We start from the raw sequence: 27,593 nt of genomic DNA on the forward strand, positions 1-27,593 counted from the left end.
GAAAATAACACAGGAGCATCAGAGAATGTTCCGGAAAGCCATTCACAGGCCTGAACTCTTAAAAAAAATCATTTTTATTGATCCTTTACCATACAAAATTTATTCAAATTACACCCATTTGAAGTGGTAAGATCACAGCTAGAGAACAGGTAACCCTGTAACAAATCTATTTACAAAAATCCATCATAAAAGCTTTATTTGTTTTTTTTTTTACAGTATATTACATATTTCTTTCTTCTTCTTTTTTTTTAAACTAGCATACAACACAAAGCTAAACTGATTAGTAGTTTCCCTACTCCCAATTTTGGGAGGAATATTTCCTTTTTACAAAATCGTGTACCCCAGAGGAAAAGAAATTCTCACAATCCGCTAACTGCCACCCAGCTAACCGAACAAGACATTTTCCTTCCGGCTGCTCCTCTCAGACGCACATGTGGCTACGCACACACTCAGGTTCTTCCTTTCTTTTTCCTGAAAGCTAAAGCTTTAAATACTGCGATTTTATTTACAGATCTACACGGACGACAACAACAACAACAAAAAAATGAACACAAGAACCACAACAAAGAAACAAACAAAACCCCAAACAAAATGAAAACGTTCTTTAAAAAAAAAAATTACAAACCAGCTAGAAAATATTCTGGCAGTGTTTACAAATGAATTCCTATCTTTTTTGCTGTTTGTTTTTTTTTTTTTTTTTGGTACAAAATCGTTAAGATAATGAAAACGGGAGTACGTGTCAACTTAAATAAAAAAAAAACCAACAACAACGATCTCTACGCACGAGTCTGTACATATAAACACACATCTAACACTGTTTGACAGTTCATGGGTTGCCCTTTATACATTTTAAGTTCTAAGGCTCACGCAGTCATTAACTCGCACACTTGTAATTCAGCCATTTCGTGTGTGACCTTGAATAGCAGCAACTCAATGGGGAAACCGGCATACTTAGTACATGGAGGGAACACAAAATACTGTAGTATTAATCCACTTTGTGTGCCAGGTACTAGCTCGAGGACAGCGATGACCAATGCCACCACACCACGGCTGGACATCTCGCAAACGCGCACCCGTTAGGACTAGTAACTGGGAAGGAAACCTTATGGAAGAAGGAACTTTTTTTTAGAGACTTATTACTATTCCTTTCGTTCAAAAAAAAAAAAACAATAAATATGGCATGACATGACAAAAAGGTTCAACGAGAAAGTTAACAAAACACACAATCCGCCAAGGCGAGCTCTGTCTTGAGACTTTGGAAGAAATGGGTTTTGTGCAGCTGGTGAAGAGACCACGGACACCACCAGCTGGGCGCGCGAGCGACTTCGCCCGATGGGATAAATACGGGAAAATGGGGACAAGCTTGGCAGAAATGGTTCCCCAGACGAGGGGGGGGGGCGCAGAAGACCCCACAGTGCATTTCGAATAGGCACTTGACACAAAGCTCCCTAACCCCCCGCACCCCCCACCCCACCGCTTCAGCCGGGACGCCACACAGGGTCATTTTCGTACCAAGTTCAGTTGCGTGTCGAGGGGGTTAGGAAGGCTGGGGGTGGAAGAAGCCCCAGAAGGAAGAGGGAAGCTCATTTGCACCTTTGTGTTTTTTTTTTCTTCCCACACACACACCCATACATACCTACACAGAGAGTTTAAAGTGCTGGTGTCGCTCTTGGTTTGTTTGTTTTTTTTTTCCACCCCACCACCACTCTGCATAATTGTGGAAATCTAGGGGTTGGGGGAGGTGGGGGGAAGGGATGGGAGGGAGGGGGCGTTGATCTGGCTGGGGTGGGAGCCTGTGGTTTTCACTTCATCATCATCTTTTAAAAACAACAGTTGATGGTTGGCTGTTCGGCTGAGTTCCTAAGGGAGACCTGCAAGGCCACGATTCCTTGTCCTTGGCGCCCTCCCTCACTGGCCCTGCCCCCCTGTGGCTGGGCACCTGCAGGGAACTGTTGCTTTTTTGAGGTTTGTTTGGGTATACGATGCCCTCCCCCCTCACTCCCAGCCTCCCCCCCCCCCACCCCAATCCTCATTCCTTGAATCTGGCATCTCCAAGGGCTGGAACTGGGGTTGACGGAGTCACCTCCCCCTGCACTCTGGGTGGGATGTGTCCCTGTGCCAAGCCTCCAGCTGAAGAGGACCATTCCTGAAGAGGACCATGCAGACCCCAGGACCTTGGGGCGGCTTCACTCTCTACTTGCCTTGGTCCAGCTGACTTGGGACCCCACAGGGGGAAGGAGGGTGGGGTGGGGTGGGATGGGGCCAAGGCTGCACCTGCACCCCCCCCTCCACTCCAGCTCCCTAATTCCCCCAGCGGGGGGCGCTCCCTGCTCTCACCGGCCTGAGTCAGTGCCCCTTGGGTGGCCTTTCTCCCCCCGCCCCCCACCCCAGGCCTCTTCCTCCGACCCCATCCTGAGAAGTGGTCTCCCTGAGTGAGTCTAAGAGAGCCCTTTCCCCGGTGGCGGGGGTGGGGGCCCCCCTCTGGGAAGTCCAAATTGGGGGGATGGTGTGTGTGTGGAGGGGGGAGTGCAGGCTGGGTGGGATCCACGCCTGGGGGTTGCTGAGTCAGTGGCCCTGAGTCTCTTTCCCCAGGGCCACCAGAGTCAGCACCCCTCCCCGACCTCCCATGCACCCACCCCAACAGCTCCGAGCACCCCTTCCAGGGAAAGGAAGCAATAACGGGGTGCAATACTGCGGCAGAGACGGTTCAGACCTTAAGACCTTAAGAGGGTGCAGAGGTGACATGCTCAGGTTGGGAGAGGGACCCCCTCCCTGCTTCTGCTTAAATAATGTGAATAAGCCAAAAAAAAAAAAAAACCACCAAACCAACCAACCAACCAAAAAAAACCCCAAAAAGCTCATTGAAATAAACAATTGGGTTGAAATGGTGATGGGTACCACAGGAATGCTTCAACGGCAGCTAAAAAGGAGAGATTAAAAAAAAAAACAAAAAACCAAAAAACGTCTAAAGCAGCCCAAGGAGAACTCCTCACTCCACGCCAGCCAGCCAGCCAGCCAGCGGCAAACCTGCAGAGGCGCGCGCGTGGGGGCGGCGGCGCCACGGGAGCAGGAGTTGGAGACTGCGCCAAGTCACGACAGGGGCGGCCGAGCTCGCCACTGTGTTCTTCTGCATCTGCAACCAAATCGCTGGAAACCCGGACACTGGAACCCCCGAGAGGTCGTGACCCCGTTAGCTTACACTGCATTCTGAGAGTACATCCAAGGATTCCTAAGAAGAGCGGAAGAATTCCATTTCACTGTGTTCTTTCTTTCTTTTTTTGTCTCGTTTGTTGCATGACTCCAAGTGTGTACAGCTCCTGTCGTTCCGTTCACTAGTGGCAGACCCCCCACCCCCACCCCCCGGCCCGAAGACATGCATTCTGCAGAGAAGGCACGGCTTGAAATGCTATTAAGGAACCCACAGCCCGTCCGCCAGGCACAGCAAGCCAATCCGGGAGATGGGGGCAGAGGCGGTGAGGACAACTGATTGCACATTTGCTCACTTGCTGACTCGTCCGGGGAGGGGTTTTTGGAGCCTGGGGGTGGGAGTCGGTGGGTTTGGGGGGTGGGGGAGAGAGGACAAAGCAGGGCATTCCCAAGGGAGCCTGCAAACTGTGCGTTTTAGACCAAAAAAAAAAAAAAGCTATTTTTCTTTTTTTTTTTCTTCCCCTCCCCACCTCATGAAACTTTTTAAAAATTCATGAAAATGTCAGCTTTGCTCCGAAGTTTTCCGTCGTGGACTTCATGATACCGTCTTGGAGGAAGAAGGAAGGGCGGAGGGCGGACAACACTGCATGACAGATGTTCTGGTTCGATGATTAAAAAAATAATTGGTTTCTAGAAGAGGGAGTTCCGCGCGCCACCCGCCGGCCTGATCAACTGCACATGAAGTCTTCCACCAGCGGGAGCTTCTCCAGGTCGTAGGCGTCGAAGAGGTCGCTGATGCCCTCGCCCTCGGCCAGGCTGAGCAGATAGTCTTCTTGGAGCAGCGGAGGCAGCAAGTTCACAAACGGCCCTTCCAGGCTGGAAGGGATTTGGTCGTCCGTCTGCTGCAGAAGGTTGGCAGGGGAGGGGAGAGGAGAAAGGGTCGCCATGGAAATCGAGCTGTCATTATGTCCTGAGTTGGTTGAAGCCAAGTCTGGAAGGGAGGGGGGAAGGAAGAAATGGGTGGAGGTTACTATTTTTTTTTTTCTTTTTGGCTCACACCCGGCGATGCTCAGGGGTTCCTCCTGGCTCATGCACTCAGGAATGACTCCTGGCGGTGCTCGGGGGAACATATGGGATGCTGGGAATCGAACCCTGGTTGGCCGGTGCAAGGCAAACGCCCTACCCGCTGTACTACTGCTCCAGCCTCCAAGGTGGAGGTTACTTTTAATAAAATGGGTCAGGAGAGAATGCAATGGTTCTCCAATGCTGCTGTTCTGGAAAGGTCCTCGCTCCCATTGCTAAGGACAATTAGGTATCACCTCTTCTTTTTTTTAATTTATTTTTTGGTCACACCAGGCAGTGCTCAGAGGATTGTTTGCGATGTGGGGGATTGAACTTGGGTTCAAGGCAAGGCCAAGGTGCCTTACATGCTGTTCTATCGCTCATAGCCTAAGTTCACTGCTTTTTTTTTTTTTTTTTTTTTTGCTTTTTGGGTCATACCCAGTGATGCTTAGGGGTTACGCTTGGCTTTAAAACTCAGGAATTGGGGGGTATGGTGCCGCCAGCAGGTCAGTCTGTACCTGTGAGGCAAGTGCATCAGCAGCCTGATGGCACGTTCAGACTTCCAGATACCCCAAAATTGCTGCTGTACCTTTGGCCAGACCTCAAAAACTTGGGGCAAAGTTTACCAAAAAAGGAAATGGCCAAAAGTTAGGTATGTGGGAAACACACCCACGAACCACCTCTGGCTCAGCTATATAATTGGAGGCATGGCCTCTCTGGTTCCTGATTGAATTGCTTAACGGCCATGATCCCAGAGACTCAGAAACAAATCTTGAAACCCAGCGGCTTTTGGCAGAAATGCGTCCGGTCCCTGCAGTAGGTTACCAGCACTGGGCACCCCAGGTGGGAATAGGTTTTGTGCCTTGACCTGTTCCCCCTGGCGGCCCTGTGGTTGCCATCCTCCAGAGGCCACTGGACAGTCAGGTTTGGGCCCACAGTGACGAGACAAGTGGAGCCTCATGAGATGGGGGTGGAGCCGGCCCTTTCCTCCCCACCCCAAAGGGATCCTGAGACGCCCCCCATGAACAGCCTCTCTGGCTCCTGATCAAGCTGCTTAACTGCCATGATCCCAGAGACTCAGAAACAATTCTCGAAACCCAACGGCTTTTGGCAGAAATGCGTCCGGACCGTGCAGTAGGTTACTGTCATCAGGCCACCACAGGGGGAAAAGGGTGCTGTCCCTCCACCTGCTCCCCCTAGGCAGCTTGGTGGCTGCCATCCTCCAGAGACCACTGGACAGTCAAGTTTGGGCCTGCAGTGATGAGACACGTGGGACCTCACAGGATGGAGCCGGCCCTTTCGTCCCTGTCCCAACGAGACCCCGAGTCGCCACCCATGAACAGCCTTTGTGGCTCCTGATCAAGCTGCTTAACAGCCATGATCCCAGAGACTCAGGAACAAATCTCGGAACACTGCAGGTTTTGGCCGAAATCCTTCAAGATTTAATTGTTAAAATTTCAAAATTTCAAAATCACGTGGCCACTACTGCAGCCACGCAACATCATATGTTATTCAGAACCAGAAATAGAAAACAAATTGCCTACTGTTGCCTTTTCGGCAGATCTGAGTATTGGGGTAAAATCCCAAATAATCATAGTGGGTCTGGTGTCAAAATATTGAATATAATCAAAGTAGAGAGAGAGTAATGTGGAAAATCATCTGCCCCACAGGTAGGGGGAGGGCGTGGGATGGGGTTATACTGGGGTTTTTGGGGGTGGAGAATGGGCACTGGTGAAGGTATGGGAGTTTCATTGTGTGACCAAGACTTAAACCTGAAAGCTTTACAACTGGTCTCATGGTGATTCAATAAATAAAATTATGAAAAACGAAAAAAAAAAAGTAAGGTGGAGTTCATGCCCAATTCAGTCATCTAATCAGTGGCTGAATAAATAACAGTACTCCTACCAAAAAAAAAAAAAAAACTCAGGAATCACTCCTGGTGGTGCTTGGGGGACCACATGGGATGCCGGGAATTGAACCCAGGTCAGCGTGTGCAAGGCAAACACCCTACCTGACGTCCTATCGATCCGGCTCTAGTTCACTGATTTTAACTCAGGCTTTTTTTTTGGACAACCAGCTTATTCAAGATACCTCTAAAGTACAGGTCAGGCACAGAATTTCTATGATGAAAGAAAGGCCGTTTTGTTGTACCACCTGAAGTGTTGCATTTTTTTTTTCCTTTTGGGTCACACCCAGCGATGCTCAGGGGTTCCTCCTGGCTCTGCACTAAGGAATTACTCCTGGTGGTGCTCAGGGGGCCATATGGGATGCTGAGAATCGAACCCGGGTCAGTTGCGTGCAAGCAAACGCCCTACCTGCTGTGCTATCACTCCAGCCCCTGAAGTGCTGTATTTTTACTGTTGTTTGGTCTTAAAACCAGGCCAATTCACTTAAAATCATTCCTATTCTTGCTGTTGGATTGGTAGAGAGAAGGGGGGAAAATTTAATTACATAAGATGACACTGAAGGGATTGGAGCAATAGTATACAGTAGGTACGGCCTTTTCCTTCCATGTGGCTGACCTGGGTTCGATCCCCCCCATTCCATTGGGTTCTGAACACCACCAGGAGTGACCCCCTGGGTATTTCCATGGCCCAACCAATAAATAAGTAAATAAATAAATAAATAAATGGACAGCAAAGAGATTCCTTTGCTCTGGGGGCCGAGGAGGAAGGTGCTACATTTATTTACTTTTATTAATTTTTATTTTATTTTTTGCTTTTTGCATCATACCCGGCGATGCTCAGGGGTTACTCCTGGCTCCACACTCAGGAATTACTCCTGGCGGTGCTCAGGGGACCATATGGGATGCTGGGGATCGAACCCGGGTTGGCTACGTCCAAGGCCCTATCCGCTGTGCTATTGCTCCAGCCCCAAGGGGCTACATTTATTTTCCTGATGTTTTTCCACATCCTCTCTCCTTCACATTGGGGGAAAATTTTAGGCGAAACTGTTATTGCAAATAGATAAATAAATAAAGTCTCCCTCCCCTCCCCTCCACCGATATTTTCCCTTTGCTTTCTCTCTTAATGATCTCTGCAGCATCATTCAAAGGTGTGCGGCCAAGTATACTTGATGATTCACCGGGGCAGCTGAGTTTCACTCATCACTTCAGCTGGTTTTCCAGGAACACGGCAAGGAAACGCGCCAGTAGCAAAAGCCTAAAGGGAGGGACGCCATTGGCGAGGAGAGGAGTCATGTGCCCAAGATCAGGATTTTATTCCGTACACTGGCCAGAATGCTCTTTCAAAGATGTTCCCTTGATAACAGTAATCACACAAAGCCTTTCATTCTTGCCTGGACCTGTATTTCTGATACAGGATCCTTCTAGTCACCTTTCATTTCTGACATAGTTTCCAAATGACAGAGTGGAATTTTTACCTTTGGAAGTGGGTTTAGGGATGTTCCCATTGTGGTCTTGGGTGTTTGTTTTCATTGGACTGTGCGTTTCAGTCTCTTCTGGACACAAATAAACCTCAATGGGCCCTTGGGTACTTGCCAAACGTATTTGTAGGTTCTAGGAAGACAAGAAACAGGATTTTGAACGGAAAATCATTTAGAAATGAAAGCTATAGAGATTTTCATCCAAAGAATGGAAGATAATGCTCTCTGCCCCCTTCGCGGGAGTCTAGCTTAGTCACTCTCATCCTTTAGGGCAGGAATCAGCAAATCATCACCTGGGGGTGAAATTCAGTCTGACAGCTGGTTTTGCAAATAAAGTTTTATTGATACTGTCATGTTGATTACACACTACTTCTCCCGTCCCTCATTTTTTGAGCTATACCTGGTGCACAGGGCTTACTGCTGGTTCTGTGCTCAGGAATGAGTTGGTAGGACTCATGGGGCCAGGGACTGAACCCAGGCTGGCTGTGTACAAGGCAAGCACACTACCTGCTATACAACTGTTGCAGCCCCCTCTGACTTTTAATTTTTTCTCCTTCCCTATTTAATGCTACAAGAGCAGAGTTGCACAGATGAGAAGACTCTGCAAAGACTGTTTCACTGAATCAGTAAATTTACTACTGCTTGGGCCTCTAAAGAAAAACTTGATGGGCTGTGCCCTAAAGGAAGAGACTATTTGGGGGTTGGGGGGTGGGGAAGGGGGAGCGGTAAGGTTTTCAGTTTGTGAAAAAGATACTATGGGTGATATGAATTAGGGTCTTTAACATTTCCTTCATGCTAGTCATTAAAAGTTCCTGAAAGTATTCCAAATGCCGGATTTCTGTGTTGTTGGTTCTGTAAGTTGGGGCTTTTTATGCCAAACTACTGAACACTAAATGAATCTAGAAGTCTTAAGTATTTGGAACTGAGTTCAAGAAGGGAATGCAGCATACTAATTTTAAAATTCTCCTTAATCTAGTTCATAATCTAGCTCATTATCGTTTCTGGTGGGAATTCTACCCTCAATGGGGTGCTTGCATATTTCATCCTCCCTTGATCTTTTTAATGCATTTCCTTCTTACTGAATGTTTCGGTCTTCTGGTATTTCTAGTCTATAGGCCAATATTACCCAAGGCCAGCTGACCGTGGACCAACACACGCTGAGCCACTGTGCAGTTGAAAATAGATATTTTATGTCATATTACATATGGTTGGGGCTGGGGCGATAGCATAGCGGTAGGGCGTTTGCCTTGCACGCAGCCAGCCCGGGCAAGCTGGGTTCGATTCCTTTGCCCCTCTCGGAGAGCCTGGCAAGCTACTGCAAGTATCTTGCCCACACGGCAAAGCCTGGCAAGCTACCCGTGACGTATTCAATATGCCAAACACAGTAACAACAAGTCTCAAAATGGAGACATTACTGGACCTGCTCAAGCAAATCGATGAACAACAGGAGGACAGTGTTTGTTTTATATATGGTTTCCTTAAATAAAGTAAGCTAGAGAGAAGAAAAGGCCATTAAGGAAGTCAGAGGAAGACAGACGAAGCCATTTGCAGAGTGGGACTGAATTTGCTGTCACTCTGAGTGGACAGTATATGTTTACTGAGACATCCACCTGCAAATGGGCCTTCCCGTTCAGAACCTCTGGTGTTCAAGGGTCAATTACTTAGGTGAAACCAATTACAAGAATGAGCTCTCTTCATTCTTGCCCTATTCCAGTTCGCCAATGAACCCACCACCCCCCTTTGATTTCCTGAAAGCAAAATCTTCATAAATGATACATTTTAGAAACGTGGTAAAACTGTCAGCAGGAGCCGTCAGCAAGGCAATAAACATAAGATCCCACAATGGTTCAAACTGATCAGAACTACTAGCAACTAGATTTATGAAAAAGAAAAGGTGTAAAAGGCATAACTCATCATATTCTGCTTTGCATTGAACGACCTACGTTCAAATTAGGCTTTGTGGATACTCAACATCTATCAAAGGGTGGAAATGTGTTAGAAACGCAGGGTTAAATAAAATAGATGGAAAAGAACTCCCAAGTTTCTCGAAGGATGCCAACTTCAACCATGAATCTCAATGGTTTTTCAATCCCAGCATCCCCCCTCCCAAGTCCTCTCCTCCCCCATCCCCCTCTTAATCCCTTCATTACGAACAAACAAACGTGTGATTTCCTTACCTCTACTGGGTCAGGCACTTCAAGTCTTGTTTCTGGAGGGGCTTTCACAACTATAACAGTTTGGTCTTTAAGGCCACTAATTTTTTGAATATCTTGATATGTAACATAAGCTAACGTAAATGAGGGTTAAGGAAATCTTGTAATTGCTCGAGCTGAGAACATCATAAAGACAACAAAGCGATGCATGGAAACATTTTAAATATTTCATGACTTCTAAGAACACGGATGTCTCCCCTTCTAGATATCTGATATGAGAGACTCCCATAAATCTTGCTGCTCTTCTAAACAACTGAAGAAATGTATAGGTTTTCCCTGTCCGTTCTAAATTATTAATACGAACACACAAACAGAATCGTTAAGCTCTCAGAAGAAAACCCAAAGCTGGTTGATTAGGGAATTTCGAACCAGCCTTTCTGCCTGGAGCACAGCTATTCCACTGCATGCCAATCAAGTGTCCAAAATTAAATGACAGATCTCAAGTCACAAAAGAGGATTTAAGCCCTATTGGTACATTTATGTATTTTTCAGATTTCTTCTCTTTTTCCTTTCCAGGGCCATGAAGAGCATATGGTCTACCTCACTGGACCCCATTTCCAGTCCTTGTTAGTTATTCATTTATTTTTTCGCTGTTTGGGTCACACCCGGCAATGCACAGGGGTTACTCCTGGCTCTGCACTCAGGAATTACTCCTGGCTCTGCACTCAGGAATTACTCCTGGTGGTGCTCAGGGGACCATATGGGATGCTGGGAATCGAACTCAGGTCAGCTGCGTGCAAGGCAAATGCCCTCCCCGCTGTGCTATCGCTCCAGCCCCCTGTCAGTTACTTCTTTCTGCAACTCGATTGTTAGCAAGGGCCAAGCAACCACCCCAGTGAGCTCACCAAGAGATGTCTGAGCAGAAGAACTCAGATAGTGCTTGGGCAGGCAGCATTGTTTCCTGGGGTGCGCAGAGACTGGCTGTGATTGTCTGTCACCTATGGATAAGTGTCATTCTTCCTCTGAGAGAAGAATCATTCTCTGCGTGTTATTAACTCTCTCTGCCTTCATGAGGCGGATGCGGCTTCCAGATGCTCTGCAGCCTGAATGTATTTGGGAAATGCTGATTCAGGAAAGGACAGGAAGATAACGCTTTAGTCTTCTCGAGAGTTACTTCTGAGCACTGAACAATTCTTTCAGGTAGTCTGGAAGCCGAAGCTAAAGGAGGGCCTTGGTGAAATCTCTGTGTTAACATATGGTAAAATATTTTCCTAAAGAGATAAACAAATTCTTTTTTTGGCTTTTTGGGTCACACCTGGAGATGCACAGGGGTTACTCCTGGCTCTGCACTCAGGAATTACTCCTGGCAGTGCTCAGGGAATCCTGTGGGATGCTGGGAATCGAACCTGGGTTGGCCGCGTGCAAGGCAAATGCCCTACCTGCTGTGCTATCGCTCCAGCCCCAACAGAAAACCTTTCGCCCCAAGTGGAAAGACAACTGGTGGCACAGCTTTCATCAAAGGACCGTGGAGGAACATAATTTGAGTACCACGACTTTAACCAGTGGCTTTTAAAATATTAACCCACAAAAATATTGCCGCACTACAACCTACAGGTGGATAATGAGAGCATCACCCCCAGAGAGGGAATTCCAGGGACCAGCGCACCGGCACTAGAATCGGAACCTGAGTAAATGCCGCAATGAAATGAGTGCGACCCCAAGTGTGAGCAACTCCTGGTGTGTGCGTGACACCTCCAGTTATCCTCACCGTGGCCACAGGGAAGGGTGAAGAACACCTGAAGGGAAAACGCAGAGGGCGACTGCATGGGTGCGTGTCTCCAGGGAGGCTAAGAGCGGACAGTGGACAGTGCCATTCATTTGACAGTGGGAGTTCATTTGACAGCGCTGCAAGGAAGATGAAATTCTTTCAAATTCAAAGAAGCTGGGAACCCAGCAAACTAAAAACACCAAAGAACATATCCACCCCATGCCTGCAGGTAAGTTCACCTGCTGTGTCTTCTTTTGCACGTCTCAAGAGTTGAGCCTTGAGCTAGTCTCAGCACTGAGCCTGTGAGAACAGTATGGGTGGAACACGGGGGGTTCTGGTCCCCAGAAAGCCAACTGGGCCCTCTGCAGAAGACCCGGCAGTCCTGAACTTTCCCTGAGAAAACAGAAGAAACTGAAAACCAGATGAGCTGCCCAAAGCCATTGCAACAATTAAAAAACCTAGCTCCAGCCTGCCTCATGAACGGAGGGAAGAAGGCAGCTGGAATAGAGAAGGGCTCACTAAGAAAATGATGGCTGGAGGAATTGGTCGGGATGGGAGATGTGTGCTGACAGCAGATATTGGACCAAAAATGATAACTTCTCAGTGTCTGTATTGCAAACCACAATGCCCAAAAGTAGAGAGAGAGAAAGAGAGAGTAAGGGGGATATTGTCTGCCATGGAGGCAGGGGGAGGGTGGGAAAAGGGGGTTATACCGGGGATACTGGTGGTGAGGAATGTGCGCTGGTAGAGGGATGGGTGTTTGATCATTGTGTGATTGTAACCCAAACATGAAAGCTTGTAAATATCTCACGGTGATTCAATAAAATTAAAAAACAAACAGACAAACAAACAAAAACCCTAGCTACAATTACTCCATGTCCTGTGGGAGGGATAATCCCAACAGCTGGATGAGCCAGCTGCACCAAATTTAAGGTGCACACCAATGTAAGGGGTGTGCAAACCCCTTTGTGAATGTTCTCTGATCATTCACACTTAGAAAAGTGGTTCCCTCCTGAATTAGCTTCTTTCTGGTTTCAGCAGCCCCCCTGCAAGAAAGCTTTCTTTTTCTGCAACAAAGGCGCCAGAGAAAGCTAATGTAGGTGACACGGCTGTAAGCAGCATGTTCCAGAAAGCTGCCAATCATGGAAAACCACCCCCGAGGAGATGGGGGGGCGGGGGTCTACCGAAACAATAAAGGAAACAGCCCAACTGAAGCTATTTTTATTCCTTGCCCGATAAGCCCACTCTAGCCACTTTTGGGGGTTCAAACCGTCACACCTCTTCTCCATCTCCTTAAATTGCTAGCTGGCAAAGTTTTACTTCCTTTGGCCAACAGGAAGTAAACCTTAGTTGCAAAAAAAAAAGGACGAATCAGAAAATGAATGTCCTCACAACCTCTGGGATCCCTTAGCCTCTATTTGAGATGAGACAGAAGAGGAAGGGTATCCCTGGGTTTCTATTCTCTTTCACAAGAGATAAAGGTAGAGAAGTTTGAGACTGGAATCAGAGATGATATAACTGAAAAAAAAAAATTCTTTTTTTTCTCTTCGCCAATAACCGAGAAGATTGCGAAATGTTCTCATCAATCTCATGAAGTTGTCTCTTTTTGCTTGTAATGAGTTTTCCCGAGATAGCCAACAGATCGTCAGCCTGTTGAGAACAAGAACTGGCTATTTTACATTTTTAAATTTAAAAAAAAAATTCCCTAAACGCATGCTTGCCGGTGAACGCATCAACCGGGATTTCTCAGGCCCTAGGGGTGCTTCAGAAATCTGTGTCTGGTATTGTCAATCAGCCTGATACACTTTCAAAATTAGAGCAAGATTTCTCTATACTCTTTTCAACCTTTCAGCTATGGCTCCAACAGATCCAACAAATTGCAATTTCTCTAATATCTGATGAAAAGAAAATAGAACGTGAGAACCCCAACAGTGACAGCTAACTCCCACCCGAAATCTGGGGAGCGCAGGGCGAGTCTGGTAAATGTTGTCATTAATATTAATGCCGACACCTTATGTATCTTAGAATAGCGCTGCCTTGTGCTATGAGTGTCTGCATATGTCCCAAACACACACGGTTCTCAGAGACTTTAAGGCAACGGTAAGCGGGGCTTACACACACGTGTGTATCCACTCACACACGTACACGTATGATACCCTGAGTACGTTCTCCCTGGCGTGCATGAATGTTGCTTCGTTGACTCTGGAAATAGTCTATGAGACATCAACTCCCGAAGCGCAGGCGCAAAGGATATCTTTGATTCTCTGAATCCTCGGTTAACAGTCTGAGGTCCAGGGTGCAGCTTTGGATCAATTCGTCTAATTTCTTCTCCTCCTGACTGAGCTCGGTCACTTCCTTGGATAGGCCTTGGCACTGGGCCAGCATGCCCCCATCCTCAGACAGACTGCAGCCCCTGGAAACCCAAACAGAGACCTTTCATGGCTACTCACGAGGGGACAGAGGAAGGGAGCGCTCTGAGGAACAGGTGTTCAGGGGAAGGCCCCCTGGGACATGGCAGGCCACACACCGCTTGTTAGCTCAGTGTTCTCATGACAGCACCTATCTGCGGACTTTCATTTCTATGGAGGCAATTCCTCCAGGTTGTATGCCTCCCGAGGAGTTTACAAAAAATTGTGGTGGTGCGGGACAGAAAGATAAGAGGTAAAATAAAAGAAAAATATTGCAAAGATATAAGATGAAAAAGAAATGTCCTCCAGAAAAAACACCAACAACCCAGGTGATTTATTGATTTTTTGGGGGGGGGGGGTGGAGGAGTTGTGGTCACACCCAGCATTGCTAAGGGTTACTTCTGGCTCTGTAGTAATTCACTCAGGGAATTAGTCTTGGTGGTGCTCAGGGGACCATATGGGTTGCTGGGGACTGAATCTGGGCCGGCGACATGCCAAGCAAGTGCCTTACCCGCTGTACTATCTCTCTAGCCCCAGCCTTACACCAACAATGAGAAAGAACAGGCAGCTAAAAAAATCCTAAGGGATGTGTGATGGTCAAAAAAAAAAAAAAAAGACCAAACCCCAATGGGTTACAAATGGGTCACACGATCATCACCAAATTCCAAAATAGCACACATGTCAAACGAGTTATCACGCTCATGTTACCCGGTTTTAAATGTGCTTTCAAAGTCATTCCCATTAAAAAAATATATTCTGGGGCCGGAGAGATAGTCTAATGGGTAGGGCATGCAACTGGGTTCCATCCTAACTCCGCATAAGGTCCCTTGAACACCACCAGGAGGGAACCCTGAGCGTAGAGCCAGGAGTCAGCCCTGAGCAGTTTGGTATGGCCCGAAAAAAACCTACCGCTCTCATCTCCCCAATAAAATACACCCCCAAAGAAAACAAAGCAAAACAAACAATAATTAAAAAAAAAAAAGACGCATTCTTTCCAGTACTTCTTTATTTATTACTTTGGTTGGTGATGGTAGGGATGGAACCTGGGGTCTCAATGAGACACATGCTGAGCCCAGGTTCAATAAGGCCCCCAAAGTGACTTCTGAAAGATGGGCCAGGGTTGGGGGGGGCGGGGTTTGGGGGCTGCTGCTGTTCGCCAATGACATGATCTTATACGGAATTATACCCCGTGGGCGCGCAGGTGGCAGGTGATGACAAGAACCCTGCTTTCTAGAAGGCACTGGAAATTCCAGCACGGATGCCTCACCTCAAGTAACACAGGTTGAGTTCATCCGCCAGGAAACCCAGGGCCGGAGCTACGTGGTGGTGAGTGACGATGCCACTGGACCACCATTTCCATCCTTTCCCAAATGCCCACAGAGACAAGTCAACCTCCCCCCACCCTTGTATGGACGGGGCATTGGGGAGGGACCGGGGAGGCGGGACCCCGGGTGGGGCCGACTCACATCCACTGCACGTTGTTCTTGGACTTCTTCTTGATGAGGTGGATGCCCTCCAGCACGTTGGTGATGTCATAGATCCTCCGCTTCTGCACCTTCAACACCTCGGCCGCCTTGTTCAGATCCAGGACCCCGTCGGGCGACTGGCTCAGGAGCTGAATGAACTTCTTGGTGAGCAGACCAAGGGACGTATCATACCGCGTTTTTTCTGAGGGAGATTTTGGAGCTTAAAGAAAAACAAAACAAAACAAAAACCCGACCGGGTGTGGGGGAGGGGGGAGTGGGGTAGAGGTGGGGTGGGGGGGAGGTAAAGACATGAAGGGCGTCTCTGCGGCCCCTCCAGCCCTCTCCCCGAGCAGTGCAGAGCCCCGTGGCCAGGGGGGTGAGTCAAGGCAGCAGAAGGGACCAAGTAAGTGCCTTCTCTGGGCAGGTGTGGATTCCTGCTGGGTGGCCGGACTTCACAGGACTTTCGGTCTTGGCTGACCCTGCTCACCGGGGTGGGGGGCGGGTGCTGCATGCATGAGGAAGGGCCACGGTCCTTGGGGCATTGGCACCCCAGGAGCTTAAACGCAGGTCTTGGTCTCTGTAGGTCTTGGTCTAGCAGGGCCCAGACGCAGGGGTCCCTAGGGGCCCCATGCCGAAAGGATGAGTTCACCCATTTTTATTTTTTTCTCGGTGAATCCGAGAAGAATCATTTCGACCCAATCTCCCCTCCGTCTTGGAAGTCTGATGAGTGACTATCCTTGTACCCCCGGAGAGGCGGAAGCACGTGTTGGTGGGTAAATGAGACCGGAGGTAAGAGTCTAGTTTGGCCTTTCGGGACGTACCGGGCTAGGCGGCTCTTTCCAACCTACGCCCCCACTCAGAGAGACGAGACGAGTGGTGACAGCTGCTCTTGGCCTTTCTTCCGGTCCGTCATGGAAGCTGGAGATTGGGGCCTGCATAGACCCTGGCCAAAAGGGGCACTCCTGCCTGCCTCCTCCTCCTTCGAGGATTCTCCCCGGCACCCCGGGAGAGTGAAAAGGCCCTAGTGTCCCCCAACTTTGGGCATTCCCCGGGAGCCTCACAGAGAGGCACAGGAAGCGAAGAAGGAGGATGAGGCATGCCCCTGAGACCCCCACCATGGCATTCTCGGGGCCACCAGTATTGCAGGTCGGGGTGAGGACACCCGAGAGGAGAGGACGGGATGGGGGGGCGGCAGGGACCCTTACTTTTGGGACTGTCCGGACTTCGGAGTGCAGCTCTGCCCTTGCCCTTGGGGGTTTTCAGACCATCGGAGAGGTACTGGTGACCGCTTTCTCCGAGCTCCAGCCTTCGCTTTGCCTGGAATAAGAAAGGACAAGTGCTTGTCACCGGTGCAAGGGACAAATGAGACGAGACGTAGGCCCGGGGCTGGGCATCCACCCGGTGATGCTCTGTCCAAGCCAGACAGACCAGTCATTTTCCTTCAGGGTGAGGTGCTGTGGTTCACCAACTCAGTCACGACCCCGTGCACGTGATGGGATTTGCAGGCGCGTTTTCCTGGCCAGCCCCGGCAGCCTCTGTCCCTGACCATCACTGTTGCCCCCCAAAAACTCAGTGAGTGCTGGTATTATCATACTCGCTACTGGCTACGAACTCTTCTACGTCCCAGACTCTTGTCTCCAATACAGTGGCGACTGAATTCCCATCTGACTTTGGATCCCCATGCTGGGAGGCTTTGGAGGAGCCTGGGTTTCCAGAAGGGACTCAGTCACAGTCTCATGAAAGAGCCAACGGAAGAAAGAGTGACAGCAGAATAACCTGGCTAGTAACAGACAAGAATTCAGAATAACGAATATGGCACACGCTCCATCTTGCCCTTCAATTAGCATTGTCGTTTAACATAGGCAAAGGAGAAGTCCTCACCCAAGTTTCCTATGCATTTTCATTTAAAAATCAAACAAACAAACAAACCCACTCTGGGGTTGGAGAGATATGACATTGGGTAAAGCGCTGGTCTTGCTAGTGGCCAACTCCGGTGCAAACCCCCCTCCCCTCCCGCACCTCATATGGTTCCCTGAGCCCTGCCAGGAGTGAACCTTGAGCACAGCACCAGGAGTAAGCCCTGGGTACTGCTGGATGTGCCTCCCCCCCCCCAAACAACAACAACAACAAAATCCACTTAGTATCTCATATACTCAACTGAGTACTGGGCTTCGGGCTCAGAGGCAGCAAAGCCAGTTGAGAGAGAACAATGAAATCTGTTGATGCCTCCTAAGTATATGGCATGATGGGGGTGCCTGGGAGTGGTCCCCAGTGACAGAATGCGTACACTTAGGCTCAGATGAGGGCTGATGCTTGGGCTGGAGACCCACAAGTCCAAAGGTTCCCCACAACCCAGAAAAACAAGTAATAATGGCTGGTTCCCAGCACCCGGCCTCTCTATGAAGAGACCAGCCAACAGTGGCCACAAGTTCCGGGACTCAGCCAACTGAACTATGTTGTCAACCTGAAATGCATGGTGGATTGCGGAAACGTGGTACCCAGAAGAGGGGAGAGAGCATCTCACCCCCAATTGTATGTGGATGACAGGGGGAACAATCACATTTCAGCATCCTACCACACTCAGGACCTTGGGAGGGATTAAGGCCACTCCTTTCATACCAGTTCTTATGCATTTCTGGCCTCACTATCATTGGTGGATCAGCACAAAGTGAAATACCACTCTCGAATCCCAGGAGCAGGTGTGTGTGTGGGTGAGTGGGTGGGGGGACGGAATGGGATGGGATGACAACAAAGGGTTCATTTTTTTTTTCTCTACTTCTCTTTGAGTGATAGCACAGCGGTAAGGCACTTGCCTTGCACGTGGCTGGCCCGGCTGACCCAGGTTCGATTCCTCTGCCCCTCTTGGAGAGCCCGGCAAGCTACCAAGAGTATCTCGCCCGCATGGCAGAGCCTGGCAAGCTCCCCATGATGTATTCGATATGCCAAACACAGTAGGACAGGGCAGTGCAGTACTTCTCTTTTCCACCCTAAGACTTGGCCACATCCTTGCGTGGGCTGTTGTTTGGTCATGCAAACATTCCCTATTTATCCCGGGGAACAGTCCCTCAACTAAGGCCTTCTCTGAACACAGGGGGACCTGGTCCTGGCTTCCAGGCCCTTGCCTTCTAGATCCCCCGGAGCCTGGGTTGAGGTGCTCATGACCAGCCTGATTGAACCAAGGGCCATGCCCAAGAGTTTTCATGGAATGGCCTTTGTGGGGGTGGAGCCGGGCATCTGCGAAGCGAGGGGCTAGAACGGAGACTCCACAGGGGAGGCCAGAGTAGAAAGGATGCCACTGAAACCACCTCCTTGAGGCCGGAGAGACAGTGCAGCAGGTAGGGCATTTGTATTGCGTGCAGCAGACCTGGTTCGACCCCTGGCATCTCATATGGTCCCCAGAGCACCTCCAGGAGTAATCGATGAGCATTGCTGGGGGTGACCCCAAAACAAAACAAAACAAAACAAAAAAAGAAAAACCACTTCCTTCTGCAGTTGGAGCATCAGTACAGCGGGCAGGACACTTGCCTCACACAAGGCCGACCCGTATTTGACCGCTGGCATCCCGTAGGGTCACCTGAGTGTAGAGCCAGGAGTTAGTTCCCTAGCTCAAATCAAACAAACAAAAAGAAAAGCACCTCCTTCACTCTCCAGTCCTGCGGGAGGGAGAGGGTCTTCCCCAGACTCTTGGGGAGTTGGGGGAACAGCGGCAGGAAGTGGGGGGCACAACTGTGGCCTTTGGGACACTACCACGTGGGACACAGCATCGCCAGAGATGCAGAAGGATAAAACGGTGTCCGCAGATGCCCTGCTTGGCCTGCAATGTCCAACCGCAGATGGCAGGTCACAAGGAGAAAGCCTGTATGCTGGGACCTCTGGACTCTGAGGCTGCACCCCACTACCCTCTCGGACCCGCACAGTGAATCAAAGCACCCAGGTTGGCTCGGCTTCTCCACCCCGGGAGACTGATGGGAAGGATGCGTGGTACACGTGGCCAGCTCTCAGCTCTCCGTGAGGACAGTGACCTCCGATAGAGAAGCCCCAGGCCTCATTGGAGGCGGAGCACCGACCACTCACTACATCACTGCGCCAAGTCCGCATTCGCGGCCGCACAACAACTCCAACTCTACACCACAACTAGTAAGTATGTCTCCTCCAAAGTCCAAGCTGACATCATAAAAATGACTGTGAAAAACGGATACGCAAAAGTATTAGGCCAAAGGCTCAAGGACAGTTTGGTGGTCGTCAAGATGGCTCTTTAGCATCAGGCCGTAAGTCTGAGCCCCAGTCTCACCTCCCAAGACCAAATGTGATCTCAGCTGCCTTGTTATTGGGGTGTTAGAACACCACAAAATGTGCAGTTCCCAAGGAGAGCCAAACCCGGGCACGGACTGTGATCAAGGATGAGAATTTTCCCAGGCCACAATTCATCAGGGGGAAAAATGTGGTTAATTAAACGAAATTGCCATTATTGTCAATTTAGGATAGTCTTAATTCATAATTTTAAAAGTCTCCTTTATATCATAAGTCCATTTGGTGATTTATGCATACCAGGATTTGTGTCTTCATTTCTTTTAGTAGTGATATGTAGCTTTCTTTGTATTAAGTCTTTAACAACGTTTGTTAAGCTGATTCCCAAGAGTGTGATTTTTTTTTTCTTCTTTTTGAGTCACACCTAGCAAGCAATGCACAGGGATTACTCCTGGCTTCACACTCAGGAATTACTCCTGGCGGTGCTTAGGGGACCATATGGGATGCTGGGAATTGAACCTGGGTCAGACGAGTGCAAGGCAAATGACCTACTATTGCTCCAGCCCCAAGCATGATATATTTTGAGCTATAATTGTGAGTTGTATTTAAAATTATTTTCCCTCTTCCCTTTTATTGCTTGCATATAGAAATGTCATAGATTTCTGCATGTTGATTTTGTAGCCTGCCACATTACTGTATTAGCTTATTGATTCAAGATTCTTTTTGTTTGTAGAATCTTTAGGGTTCTTAAGTATATTATCATGTCATATGCAAAGAGTGATAGTTTGATTTCTTTCCTAATCTAAATGCTTTTCATATATCTTTCTTGCCTAATTGCTATGAGCAGCACTTCCAAAATTATATCAAGTAATAGTGATGAGAGTGGGCAACCTTGTATCTGATCTGAGAGAGAAAGCTTTCAGTTTTTCACTGTTGTGTAAATCTGTTGTGGGTTCATGGTAAATGATTTTAACTACATTGAGGTAAGTTCCATCTATTCCTATTTTACTGGGATTTTTTTGTCATGAATGAGTATTGGATCTTGACAAATGCTTTCTCCGCATCTAGTGATATGATCATATGCTTTTTATTTTTTCCTTCTAATGATATGGTATCTTATGTTGATAATTTAATTATATGAAACCATCCTTGCATCCTGGATTGAAATCCTGCTGGGTTACTCTGTATTGTCTTTTTGATGTATTGTTAAATTTGTATGCTGAGTGTAAGGACATTTGCATCTATATTTTCTGGGATACTGATCTACGATTGGTCTTCCTTTTTTAGTGGCATGGCTCTCCGTTTTTTGGGTTCAGGGTAATGTTTGCCTCCTAAGATCAGTTTGGGAGGATTGCCGTTTTCACAGCAAGTTCTGCAAGAGATTGAAAAGGACCGGGAGCAGGTGATCTTTGAAGGTTTGGAAGAATTCACTAGTAAAGCCATCTGGATCCAGGCTTTTATTCTGGGGGATACTTTTGTTTACCATTTCTACTTCCTTAATAATTACTGGTCTGTTTCGGTGGGATGTTTTTCTTCTTGGTTCATCCTTGAAAGGCTATAAGAAGAGTAAAAATATCTGTGATCACGATTTCCCTTCACTAACCAAGATATCTTTCTTCTACCAATGCCCACTCATGATTTTACCACCCCAAGACACATGTGCTCCAGCTTTCTTTACTGGACAAGAGAGACCAGGCAATAAAAAAAGTGCCTCTATTTTCAAAGTTGTGCAGATGGAAAGTACTCAGTCATGGCGACTTGTCAAGGGATAGAGTTCCAAAGTCTCTTGATAGGTAAATTAAAAATCCTCAACCTGGCTTGATAGTTTAGTGGGTAGAGTGTTTGCCTTGCACCCGGTCAACCCAGGTTCGATCCCCAGCATCCCATATGGTCCCTTGAGCACCACCAGGAGTAATTCCTGAGTGCGAAGTTAGGAGTAACCCCTGAGCATTGCTGGGTGACCCCAAAAGCCAAAAACCAACAAACAAAAAACCCCAGAGATGTAGTTTGACTCCATGACTATACCAATTAGCCATAGTGAAGAGACTGAGGTGCTACATTTGGGCTGCCAGAAGTCATGTTTTGTGGCTGCTGGTGGGTTGGTCGCCACAATCCTCCAGCTTCCTGGTGTTCTGGCTCACGTAGGGCACACCAGAAATTATGATGGCCCCACTTCTCTTCTCGGAAATCCTCTGGAATGCTCCTTGTTCAGAGGTAAACATTCCCTCTGTGATATCTGATGTGGGGCCAGATGAAATTGCCCCAGGACCAATTTCTCAGAACGTGAATGTCCGTAGAATGTTCAGAGATGCTTTGGGTGCACGGACTTGTTTGTTTTCTTTGGCATTTCCAGTGTCCTTCCCACTTGCTGGCGCCATATTCGTCTCTTACTACACCTTCAACTTTTCCCAACTCCCCATCTGATCAGATCTCTTACCAGTCCCACGTTTGCTCCTGCACAGGTCTCCAGGCCAGCCATGTGGCTCTCATCCTGCGACAGGCCAGGGCTGTGAATGTGCATTGCTGCCTTGTCTGCTTGTCTGCACACTGGCTGAACGCCCCCCCCCCCCCCCCCCCCCCGCGTCATCAGTCTGGGCAGAAGGTGTGGCCACCTCCCTAAAGTCAGAGCTCAAGACTCCTGTGCTCCTCCCCAGATCCCCTGGAATGTGAGCTGACTTCCAGTGGGCACATGCAGTTCCTCTGTGCTCCCCATTGGGCTTGGCAGGGTGGATGCTCTCAGGAGCCCGGAGGGCCAGTTTCAGAAATGACTGGAGCGAAGGCCAGGGAGACAGTACAGTGGGGAAGGCCTTGCATGCACCCGACCCAAGTTCAATTCCCGCCACCACATAAGGTCCCCCTAAAGGCCATCAGGAGTAATCCCGAGCAGATCCCTGTGCACTGCCAGGTGTGGCTCCCAAGACAAAATATCCAACAGAAGAAACTGGCATGGTGGGACTCTTTTTTTTAACTGTTGGTTGGGTGTTTTACCTGAGGTTATGGCTACTGATAAGATTCTTCCCTATTCCTGCCTGGATCCTGAACCGCCCAGGATCTTGTGAGTGATCTGATCTCCCTTAAATAGGTTGCCCTTCTGCTTACATGAGCCAGAGTTGGTTTCTGCTGCTTGCAAAAATCCACTCTTTTCACAGAACACATGTGGACGCAGTATGGAAGGGCGACATCTTGGAGTCCTTCTGCATATGCAGAGGTGTCTCTTGGCCTTATGCTGGGTCCGGCTGGGAGAAGAAGATCAGGCTGACCACCAGCTGCCCTCCGTACTCGGCCAGGCTCTGCTCCAGGGCCCTCATTCCAGCCGAGAAACCCGTGACCACCGAGTCTCACTCCTTTGAAGCTATTTGACTTTTAACCTCTCCGAGAGCTTCCCGGTTGGTCTCACATCTATTGTAAAATTTTGAAACATGTACTTAGATAGGAATCTTTTCTTACTGTGTGAGAAATCGCAGGGTCTTAAGACTCTACATGCTTCGCCTTCAGCTACCAGAAACATCCATGTAGTAAATCATTTCCTCTCATTGTCTGATCTCTCTGGAACTCCTATTCCTCTAGGATTGATCCTTCAAGCTCACATTATCTAGTTTCCATTAAATGGATCATAATGTAACTTGTCCTTCCATCAAATTTAGCTTCTACTTTAGTGAACTATCCTGTAAAATTCAGACCTATGTCCTTGCCTTATGAACACGATGGTTTCTCTGATTTCACAAATTACTTCTTCTAAGATGTGTTTATTCTTTTTAGTATGTCTTCTCCATTGTTCATCTCCTTCCTTCCTTCCTTCCTTCCTTCCTTCCTTCCTTCCTTCCTTCTTTCCTTTCCTTCCTTCCTTCCTTCCTTCCCTCCCTCCATCCCTCCCTCCCTCCCTCCCTCTCTTCCGTCCATCCTTCCTTTCCTTCTTTCTTATTCCTGGCCCTTTTATTATTTTTGGGTAGGGGGCTCCAAGCCAGCAATCAGGAGACTTGGGGGCCCCCACTGATGATTCTTCCATCCAAACCATTGCTTCAGTGCAAGGGACTGACAGTGAACTGCTTTCAGGGCTCCCCATGGCCATTAGTGCCATGCAGGGGACAAGAGTGTTGGGAACTGAACCCGGGCCAGGAAGGACCATGCTAGGCACATGCCTTAGCCACTGTCCTATCTCCCAGCCTCTCATTTCTGTATATAAAAATACCCTGGCTTCACTCGACTTTACAACTTATTCTCGAAAGTCTATGAGAGTCTGTTTAATATTTGGAATAGACCACTGCCAGGACAATGGGGAGCTGAGAGAGTTAGACGAAGCTTGGCAGGGAAAGTCTCCCTGAAGATGACGGGTGGGGATGAGGTACAGGGAGAGGTGAAATGTGATGCCTGCCTACTTATTTACTTTGTAATTTCTCAAAGCAAAACCACACACACACACACACACACACACACACACACACACACACACTCAACAGAAGGTCTAAGCAGCATAACAAAACACAGTTAAAGAAAAGACTGGTGAGCTCCAAGATGAGATGCAGGAAAACTCCAGAAAACAACACAGGATGGAAAACAGTCTGAAGAGAAATGGAGGGTACGCCAGAGAACTATGGGATGAGTCAAAGAGGAACACGGTGTCCCCGATGAACGGGAAGACAGGTTCGATAATCAAACACAAGTTAAAGAAATCACAGACAAGAATGTACTAGAGTTAAGGAGTGCAGGCACCTAGAAACAAGAGGTTGAAGAGTCCCAACATGTTAAGACAGACCCAAGCTGTGAGTACGAATGTGAGTGTGTTTGGTGCCTGAACCAAGAACCATTCCCCAGGACGGCCGGCAGTGAATGAAGGAAGGGGGGTCACAGGCTGGTTGGTAATCAGTGACCCTTTATTTCATCCTTACTTCTCCCTTACAGCACAGTTATACAGAAACCGTGAAGGGTAGGGGATACACACAGGTGCGGCTGAACATTATTATAACAATAAAAAGAGGTAAAGCCTTTCCTTCAGGGGAAGTTCTTCTAGGAGAAGAACTCAAAGACAAAATCTCATCTGGGCCCTCAGCACTCTAGATTACTAGGAGATCCCTCAACAGTGGAATTCCATCTAAGGGTGTATTGCTTTATCCTTTCCTTAGCTAGTAATCCATTCAAACAATCATATTAAATTGGTTTCTTACAAATATTTCTAGTCATTTTGTATAAACACAATAAGAGATATATTAAGCTTAAAAGTTGGCTCTTCCTGGGGACATCTCACTATAGATCCCAGACTATAGTCCTCAGGCCAGGTTAGTCTTTCCTAACCCCAGTAGGGTCCTTAATCAGTTACTACTTTTGGGGTCATGACAGAGTTTGTTCCATGACCATGCTCTTAATTTATTAATACTTCTTATGGCACTTAGCCTGTCTCTTTTTGATGTCAGGGTAGCTTGAGGCTTGCCCTGGGTCCATCCTTGTCCCTCTGAGGAACCCCCGTTTTGAGGTATTAGGAAATAAGGGCCACTGAGGCTTAAGTCAAGTAAATATGATAGATGCCCAGGAGTAAATATCATTTGGAGTCCATTAACTCCCATGTTACGAAAGTATAGCATCAACTGTCTTCCTGTGTCTATACAAAAATCGTTAAACCATGCAAAGGACATAAAAGAAAGAGAAAAGCAACCTAGGATTAGGAGTGCCTGATGGGAGTTGGGTGTGCCTCAGAAGCACTGTGATGGGAGTAACTCAATAAATATAAGCTCCCTGCGGGAGGAGCCAGGACAAACCAATGTTATCCAACACCAAACAGAAAAACTTCAAGACACGCTGTACTCAAGAGCCCAAGACAGAGGGAGAGAATACTGGAAGCAGCAAGACCGAAGAAGCTCTCAGATGAGCTCCTTAACATACTACGGAGCTCATATGAGATTCAAAGAGATCACACGAGACACTACAGGCCAGAAGATAATGGTGGAATACAGTACGAACAACAACAACAACAGCAGCAACAAAAACTCCAATATGACTCAATGAAATGAGCACCTCACCAAGAATTTCTAGCTTGATTTTATCTTCTCAGATCTGAAGGAATGATACCAAGTTTCATGGACCAGAAACTGCTTAGGAAACGCAGAGCCTTGAAACCAGTTTTGAAAGAAGCGAGAAAGGAGCTTCTTTCAAAGACAAGACAAACTTCCCAGCACTCTGCCACTGAGTGTGGCACTGACTCATGGCCTTCTATGAGATTAAGAAGATCTGTATATTCCTAGTTTGACAAGGGTTTTATACTTTTTCAACAATGAATTCGTATTTCTCTTACATTAGATGTTCTTTTTTTTTTCCTGCTTTTTGGGTCACACCCGGCGATGCTCAGGGGTTACTCCTGGCTCTCCGAGAGGGGTGGAGGAATCAAACCTGGGTCGTCCGCATGCAAGGCAAATGCCCTACATGCTGTGCTATCACTCCAACCTTTTATCTAGTAAGGTGATTTTTATTTTTTCTTACATCTATAGATTAAAAAAAAAATCTTGGGAGCTGGAGTGATAGCACAGTGGGTAGGGCATTTGCCTTGCATGTGGCCAACCCCAGTTCGATTCCCAGAATCCCATATGGTCTCCTGAGCACCGCCAGGAATAATTTCAGAGTGCATGAGCCAGAAGTAACCCCTGTGCCACGGGGGGTGTGACCCAAAAAAAGCAAAATAAAATAAAATAAAAAGTATATAAACAAAATCTTTTACTTACTTGGGCTGGAGCGATAGCACAGTGGTAGGGCGTTTGCCTTGCACGCAGCCAACATGGCCCACCCAAGTTCGATTCCTCCGCCCCTGTCGGAGAGCCCGGCAAGCTATCGAGAGTATCTCGCCCACACGGCAGAGCCTGGCAAGCCACCCGTGATGTATTCGATATGCCAAACACAGTAACAACAAAGTCTCCAATGGAAAAGACTCCTGGAAAATGGACATTATCCTACATATAAAGAAAGATCTTCACACGTATCCCCCCACTTGCCGGCCTTGGTTTTGTCATCGAGGTCCCATGGCTCCCTGAGCAGAGTGACACTCTCTTTGTCTGACATGGCCTCCAAGGAAAAGAGAAAGAGAGGAGACCAGGCACCTTTCTAGACCGGAAGAGGGTCTGTAGGTGCCTAATTGTCAATTGTGAGCAGGCAGGTGACACTGCTGCCCCCGGTGTGCCCAGCACTTTGTGAATGAACTCAGATGCCAAGAGAATAATCAACACTTGATCACTGATACATGAGTAAACACACTGAAATCACAGAGGCGACCCACCACGCCTTCTTCGCAAAATAATGGCTGAAGACCTGGGTCTCTACCCCGATGATGGCATGTTGATCTCAAAAAGAAAGGGCCATTGAAGCTGTGAGAGATTGATGCCGCATTGATGCCACGTTAAGGGCTTATGTCAGTGAGTCAAGTCTCTTAATCACAGTCGGTGAACAAAAGGATTTTCTCCCCCATACGATGATTAAGCTTTATTATTCCCTTCACAGTCTAAAATTTTTATGCTTCTGTAGAAAAAAAAATAAATGGTGTGTGGGGGGGGGGGAATGGAAGGGAAAGATGCAATCCAATTGCTACTTTAAGAGAAGGCATATAAAACTGTCTTCTGTGACCAAACTTATAATGTGTTTTCTTTCATTTGAATGAATGACAATCTTCAAACATGAGGTTAATGCCCAGAAATTAGAATTGATCTCTTCAGGCATCTGCCTCTCCAGCTTGGAAGCCGGCCCAGGTATTTCACATAGATTCAGTAACGGGCAGTTATGGAACTGCATTATGGAACTGCAGCTCCGTACTTCAGGTGCCTCCATGCAAGAGTAAATGCAGAGCACCCGCGGTACCACTTAGCTTTTTCCCACTGCCCTTCCCAGTTCCTACTGTGTTTGGTTTTACCTCATTTTACCTCATTTGGATACCAAGGAGAAAAAGCCACGAGTTGACTCACGTTTTCTGAAAATGACCAGGCAG

General features: G+C 47.8%; 1 protein-coding gene across 1 annotated transcript in view; it reads right to left on the minus strand.

Moving 5' to 3' along the window:
* Window positions 1-3,689: 3,689 nt before the first annotated feature.
* Window positions 3,690-27,593, minus strand: part of E2F3 (E2F transcription factor 3) — an 89,465-nt gene continuing 65,561 nt past the window's right edge. The window contains exons 2-7 of the mRNA XM_056132480.1: window positions 16,594-16,705; window positions 15,389-15,608; window positions 13,769-13,927; window positions 9,771-9,885; window positions 7,591-7,726; window positions 3,690-4,138 (exon numbers count right to left, since the gene is read on the minus strand). Of these exons, the coding sequence (XP_055988455.1) occupies window positions 3,876-4,138; window positions 7,591-7,726; window positions 9,771-9,885; window positions 13,769-13,927; window positions 15,389-15,608; window positions 16,594-16,705 (1,005 nt within the window). The 3' untranslated portion in view covers window positions 3,690-3,875. The remainder of the gene's footprint in view (window positions 4,139-7,590; window positions 7,727-9,770; window positions 9,886-13,768; window positions 13,928-15,388; window positions 15,609-16,593; window positions 16,706-27,593) is intronic.

The sequence above is a fragment of the Sorex fumeus genome, unplaced genomic scaffold, assembly GCF_029834395.1.
Source record: "Sorex fumeus unplaced genomic scaffold, SorFum_2.1 ptg000094l, whole genome shotgun sequence".
In the NCBI taxonomy this organism is placed as follows: Eukaryota; Metazoa; Chordata; class Mammalia; order Eulipotyphla; family Soricidae; genus Sorex; species Sorex fumeus.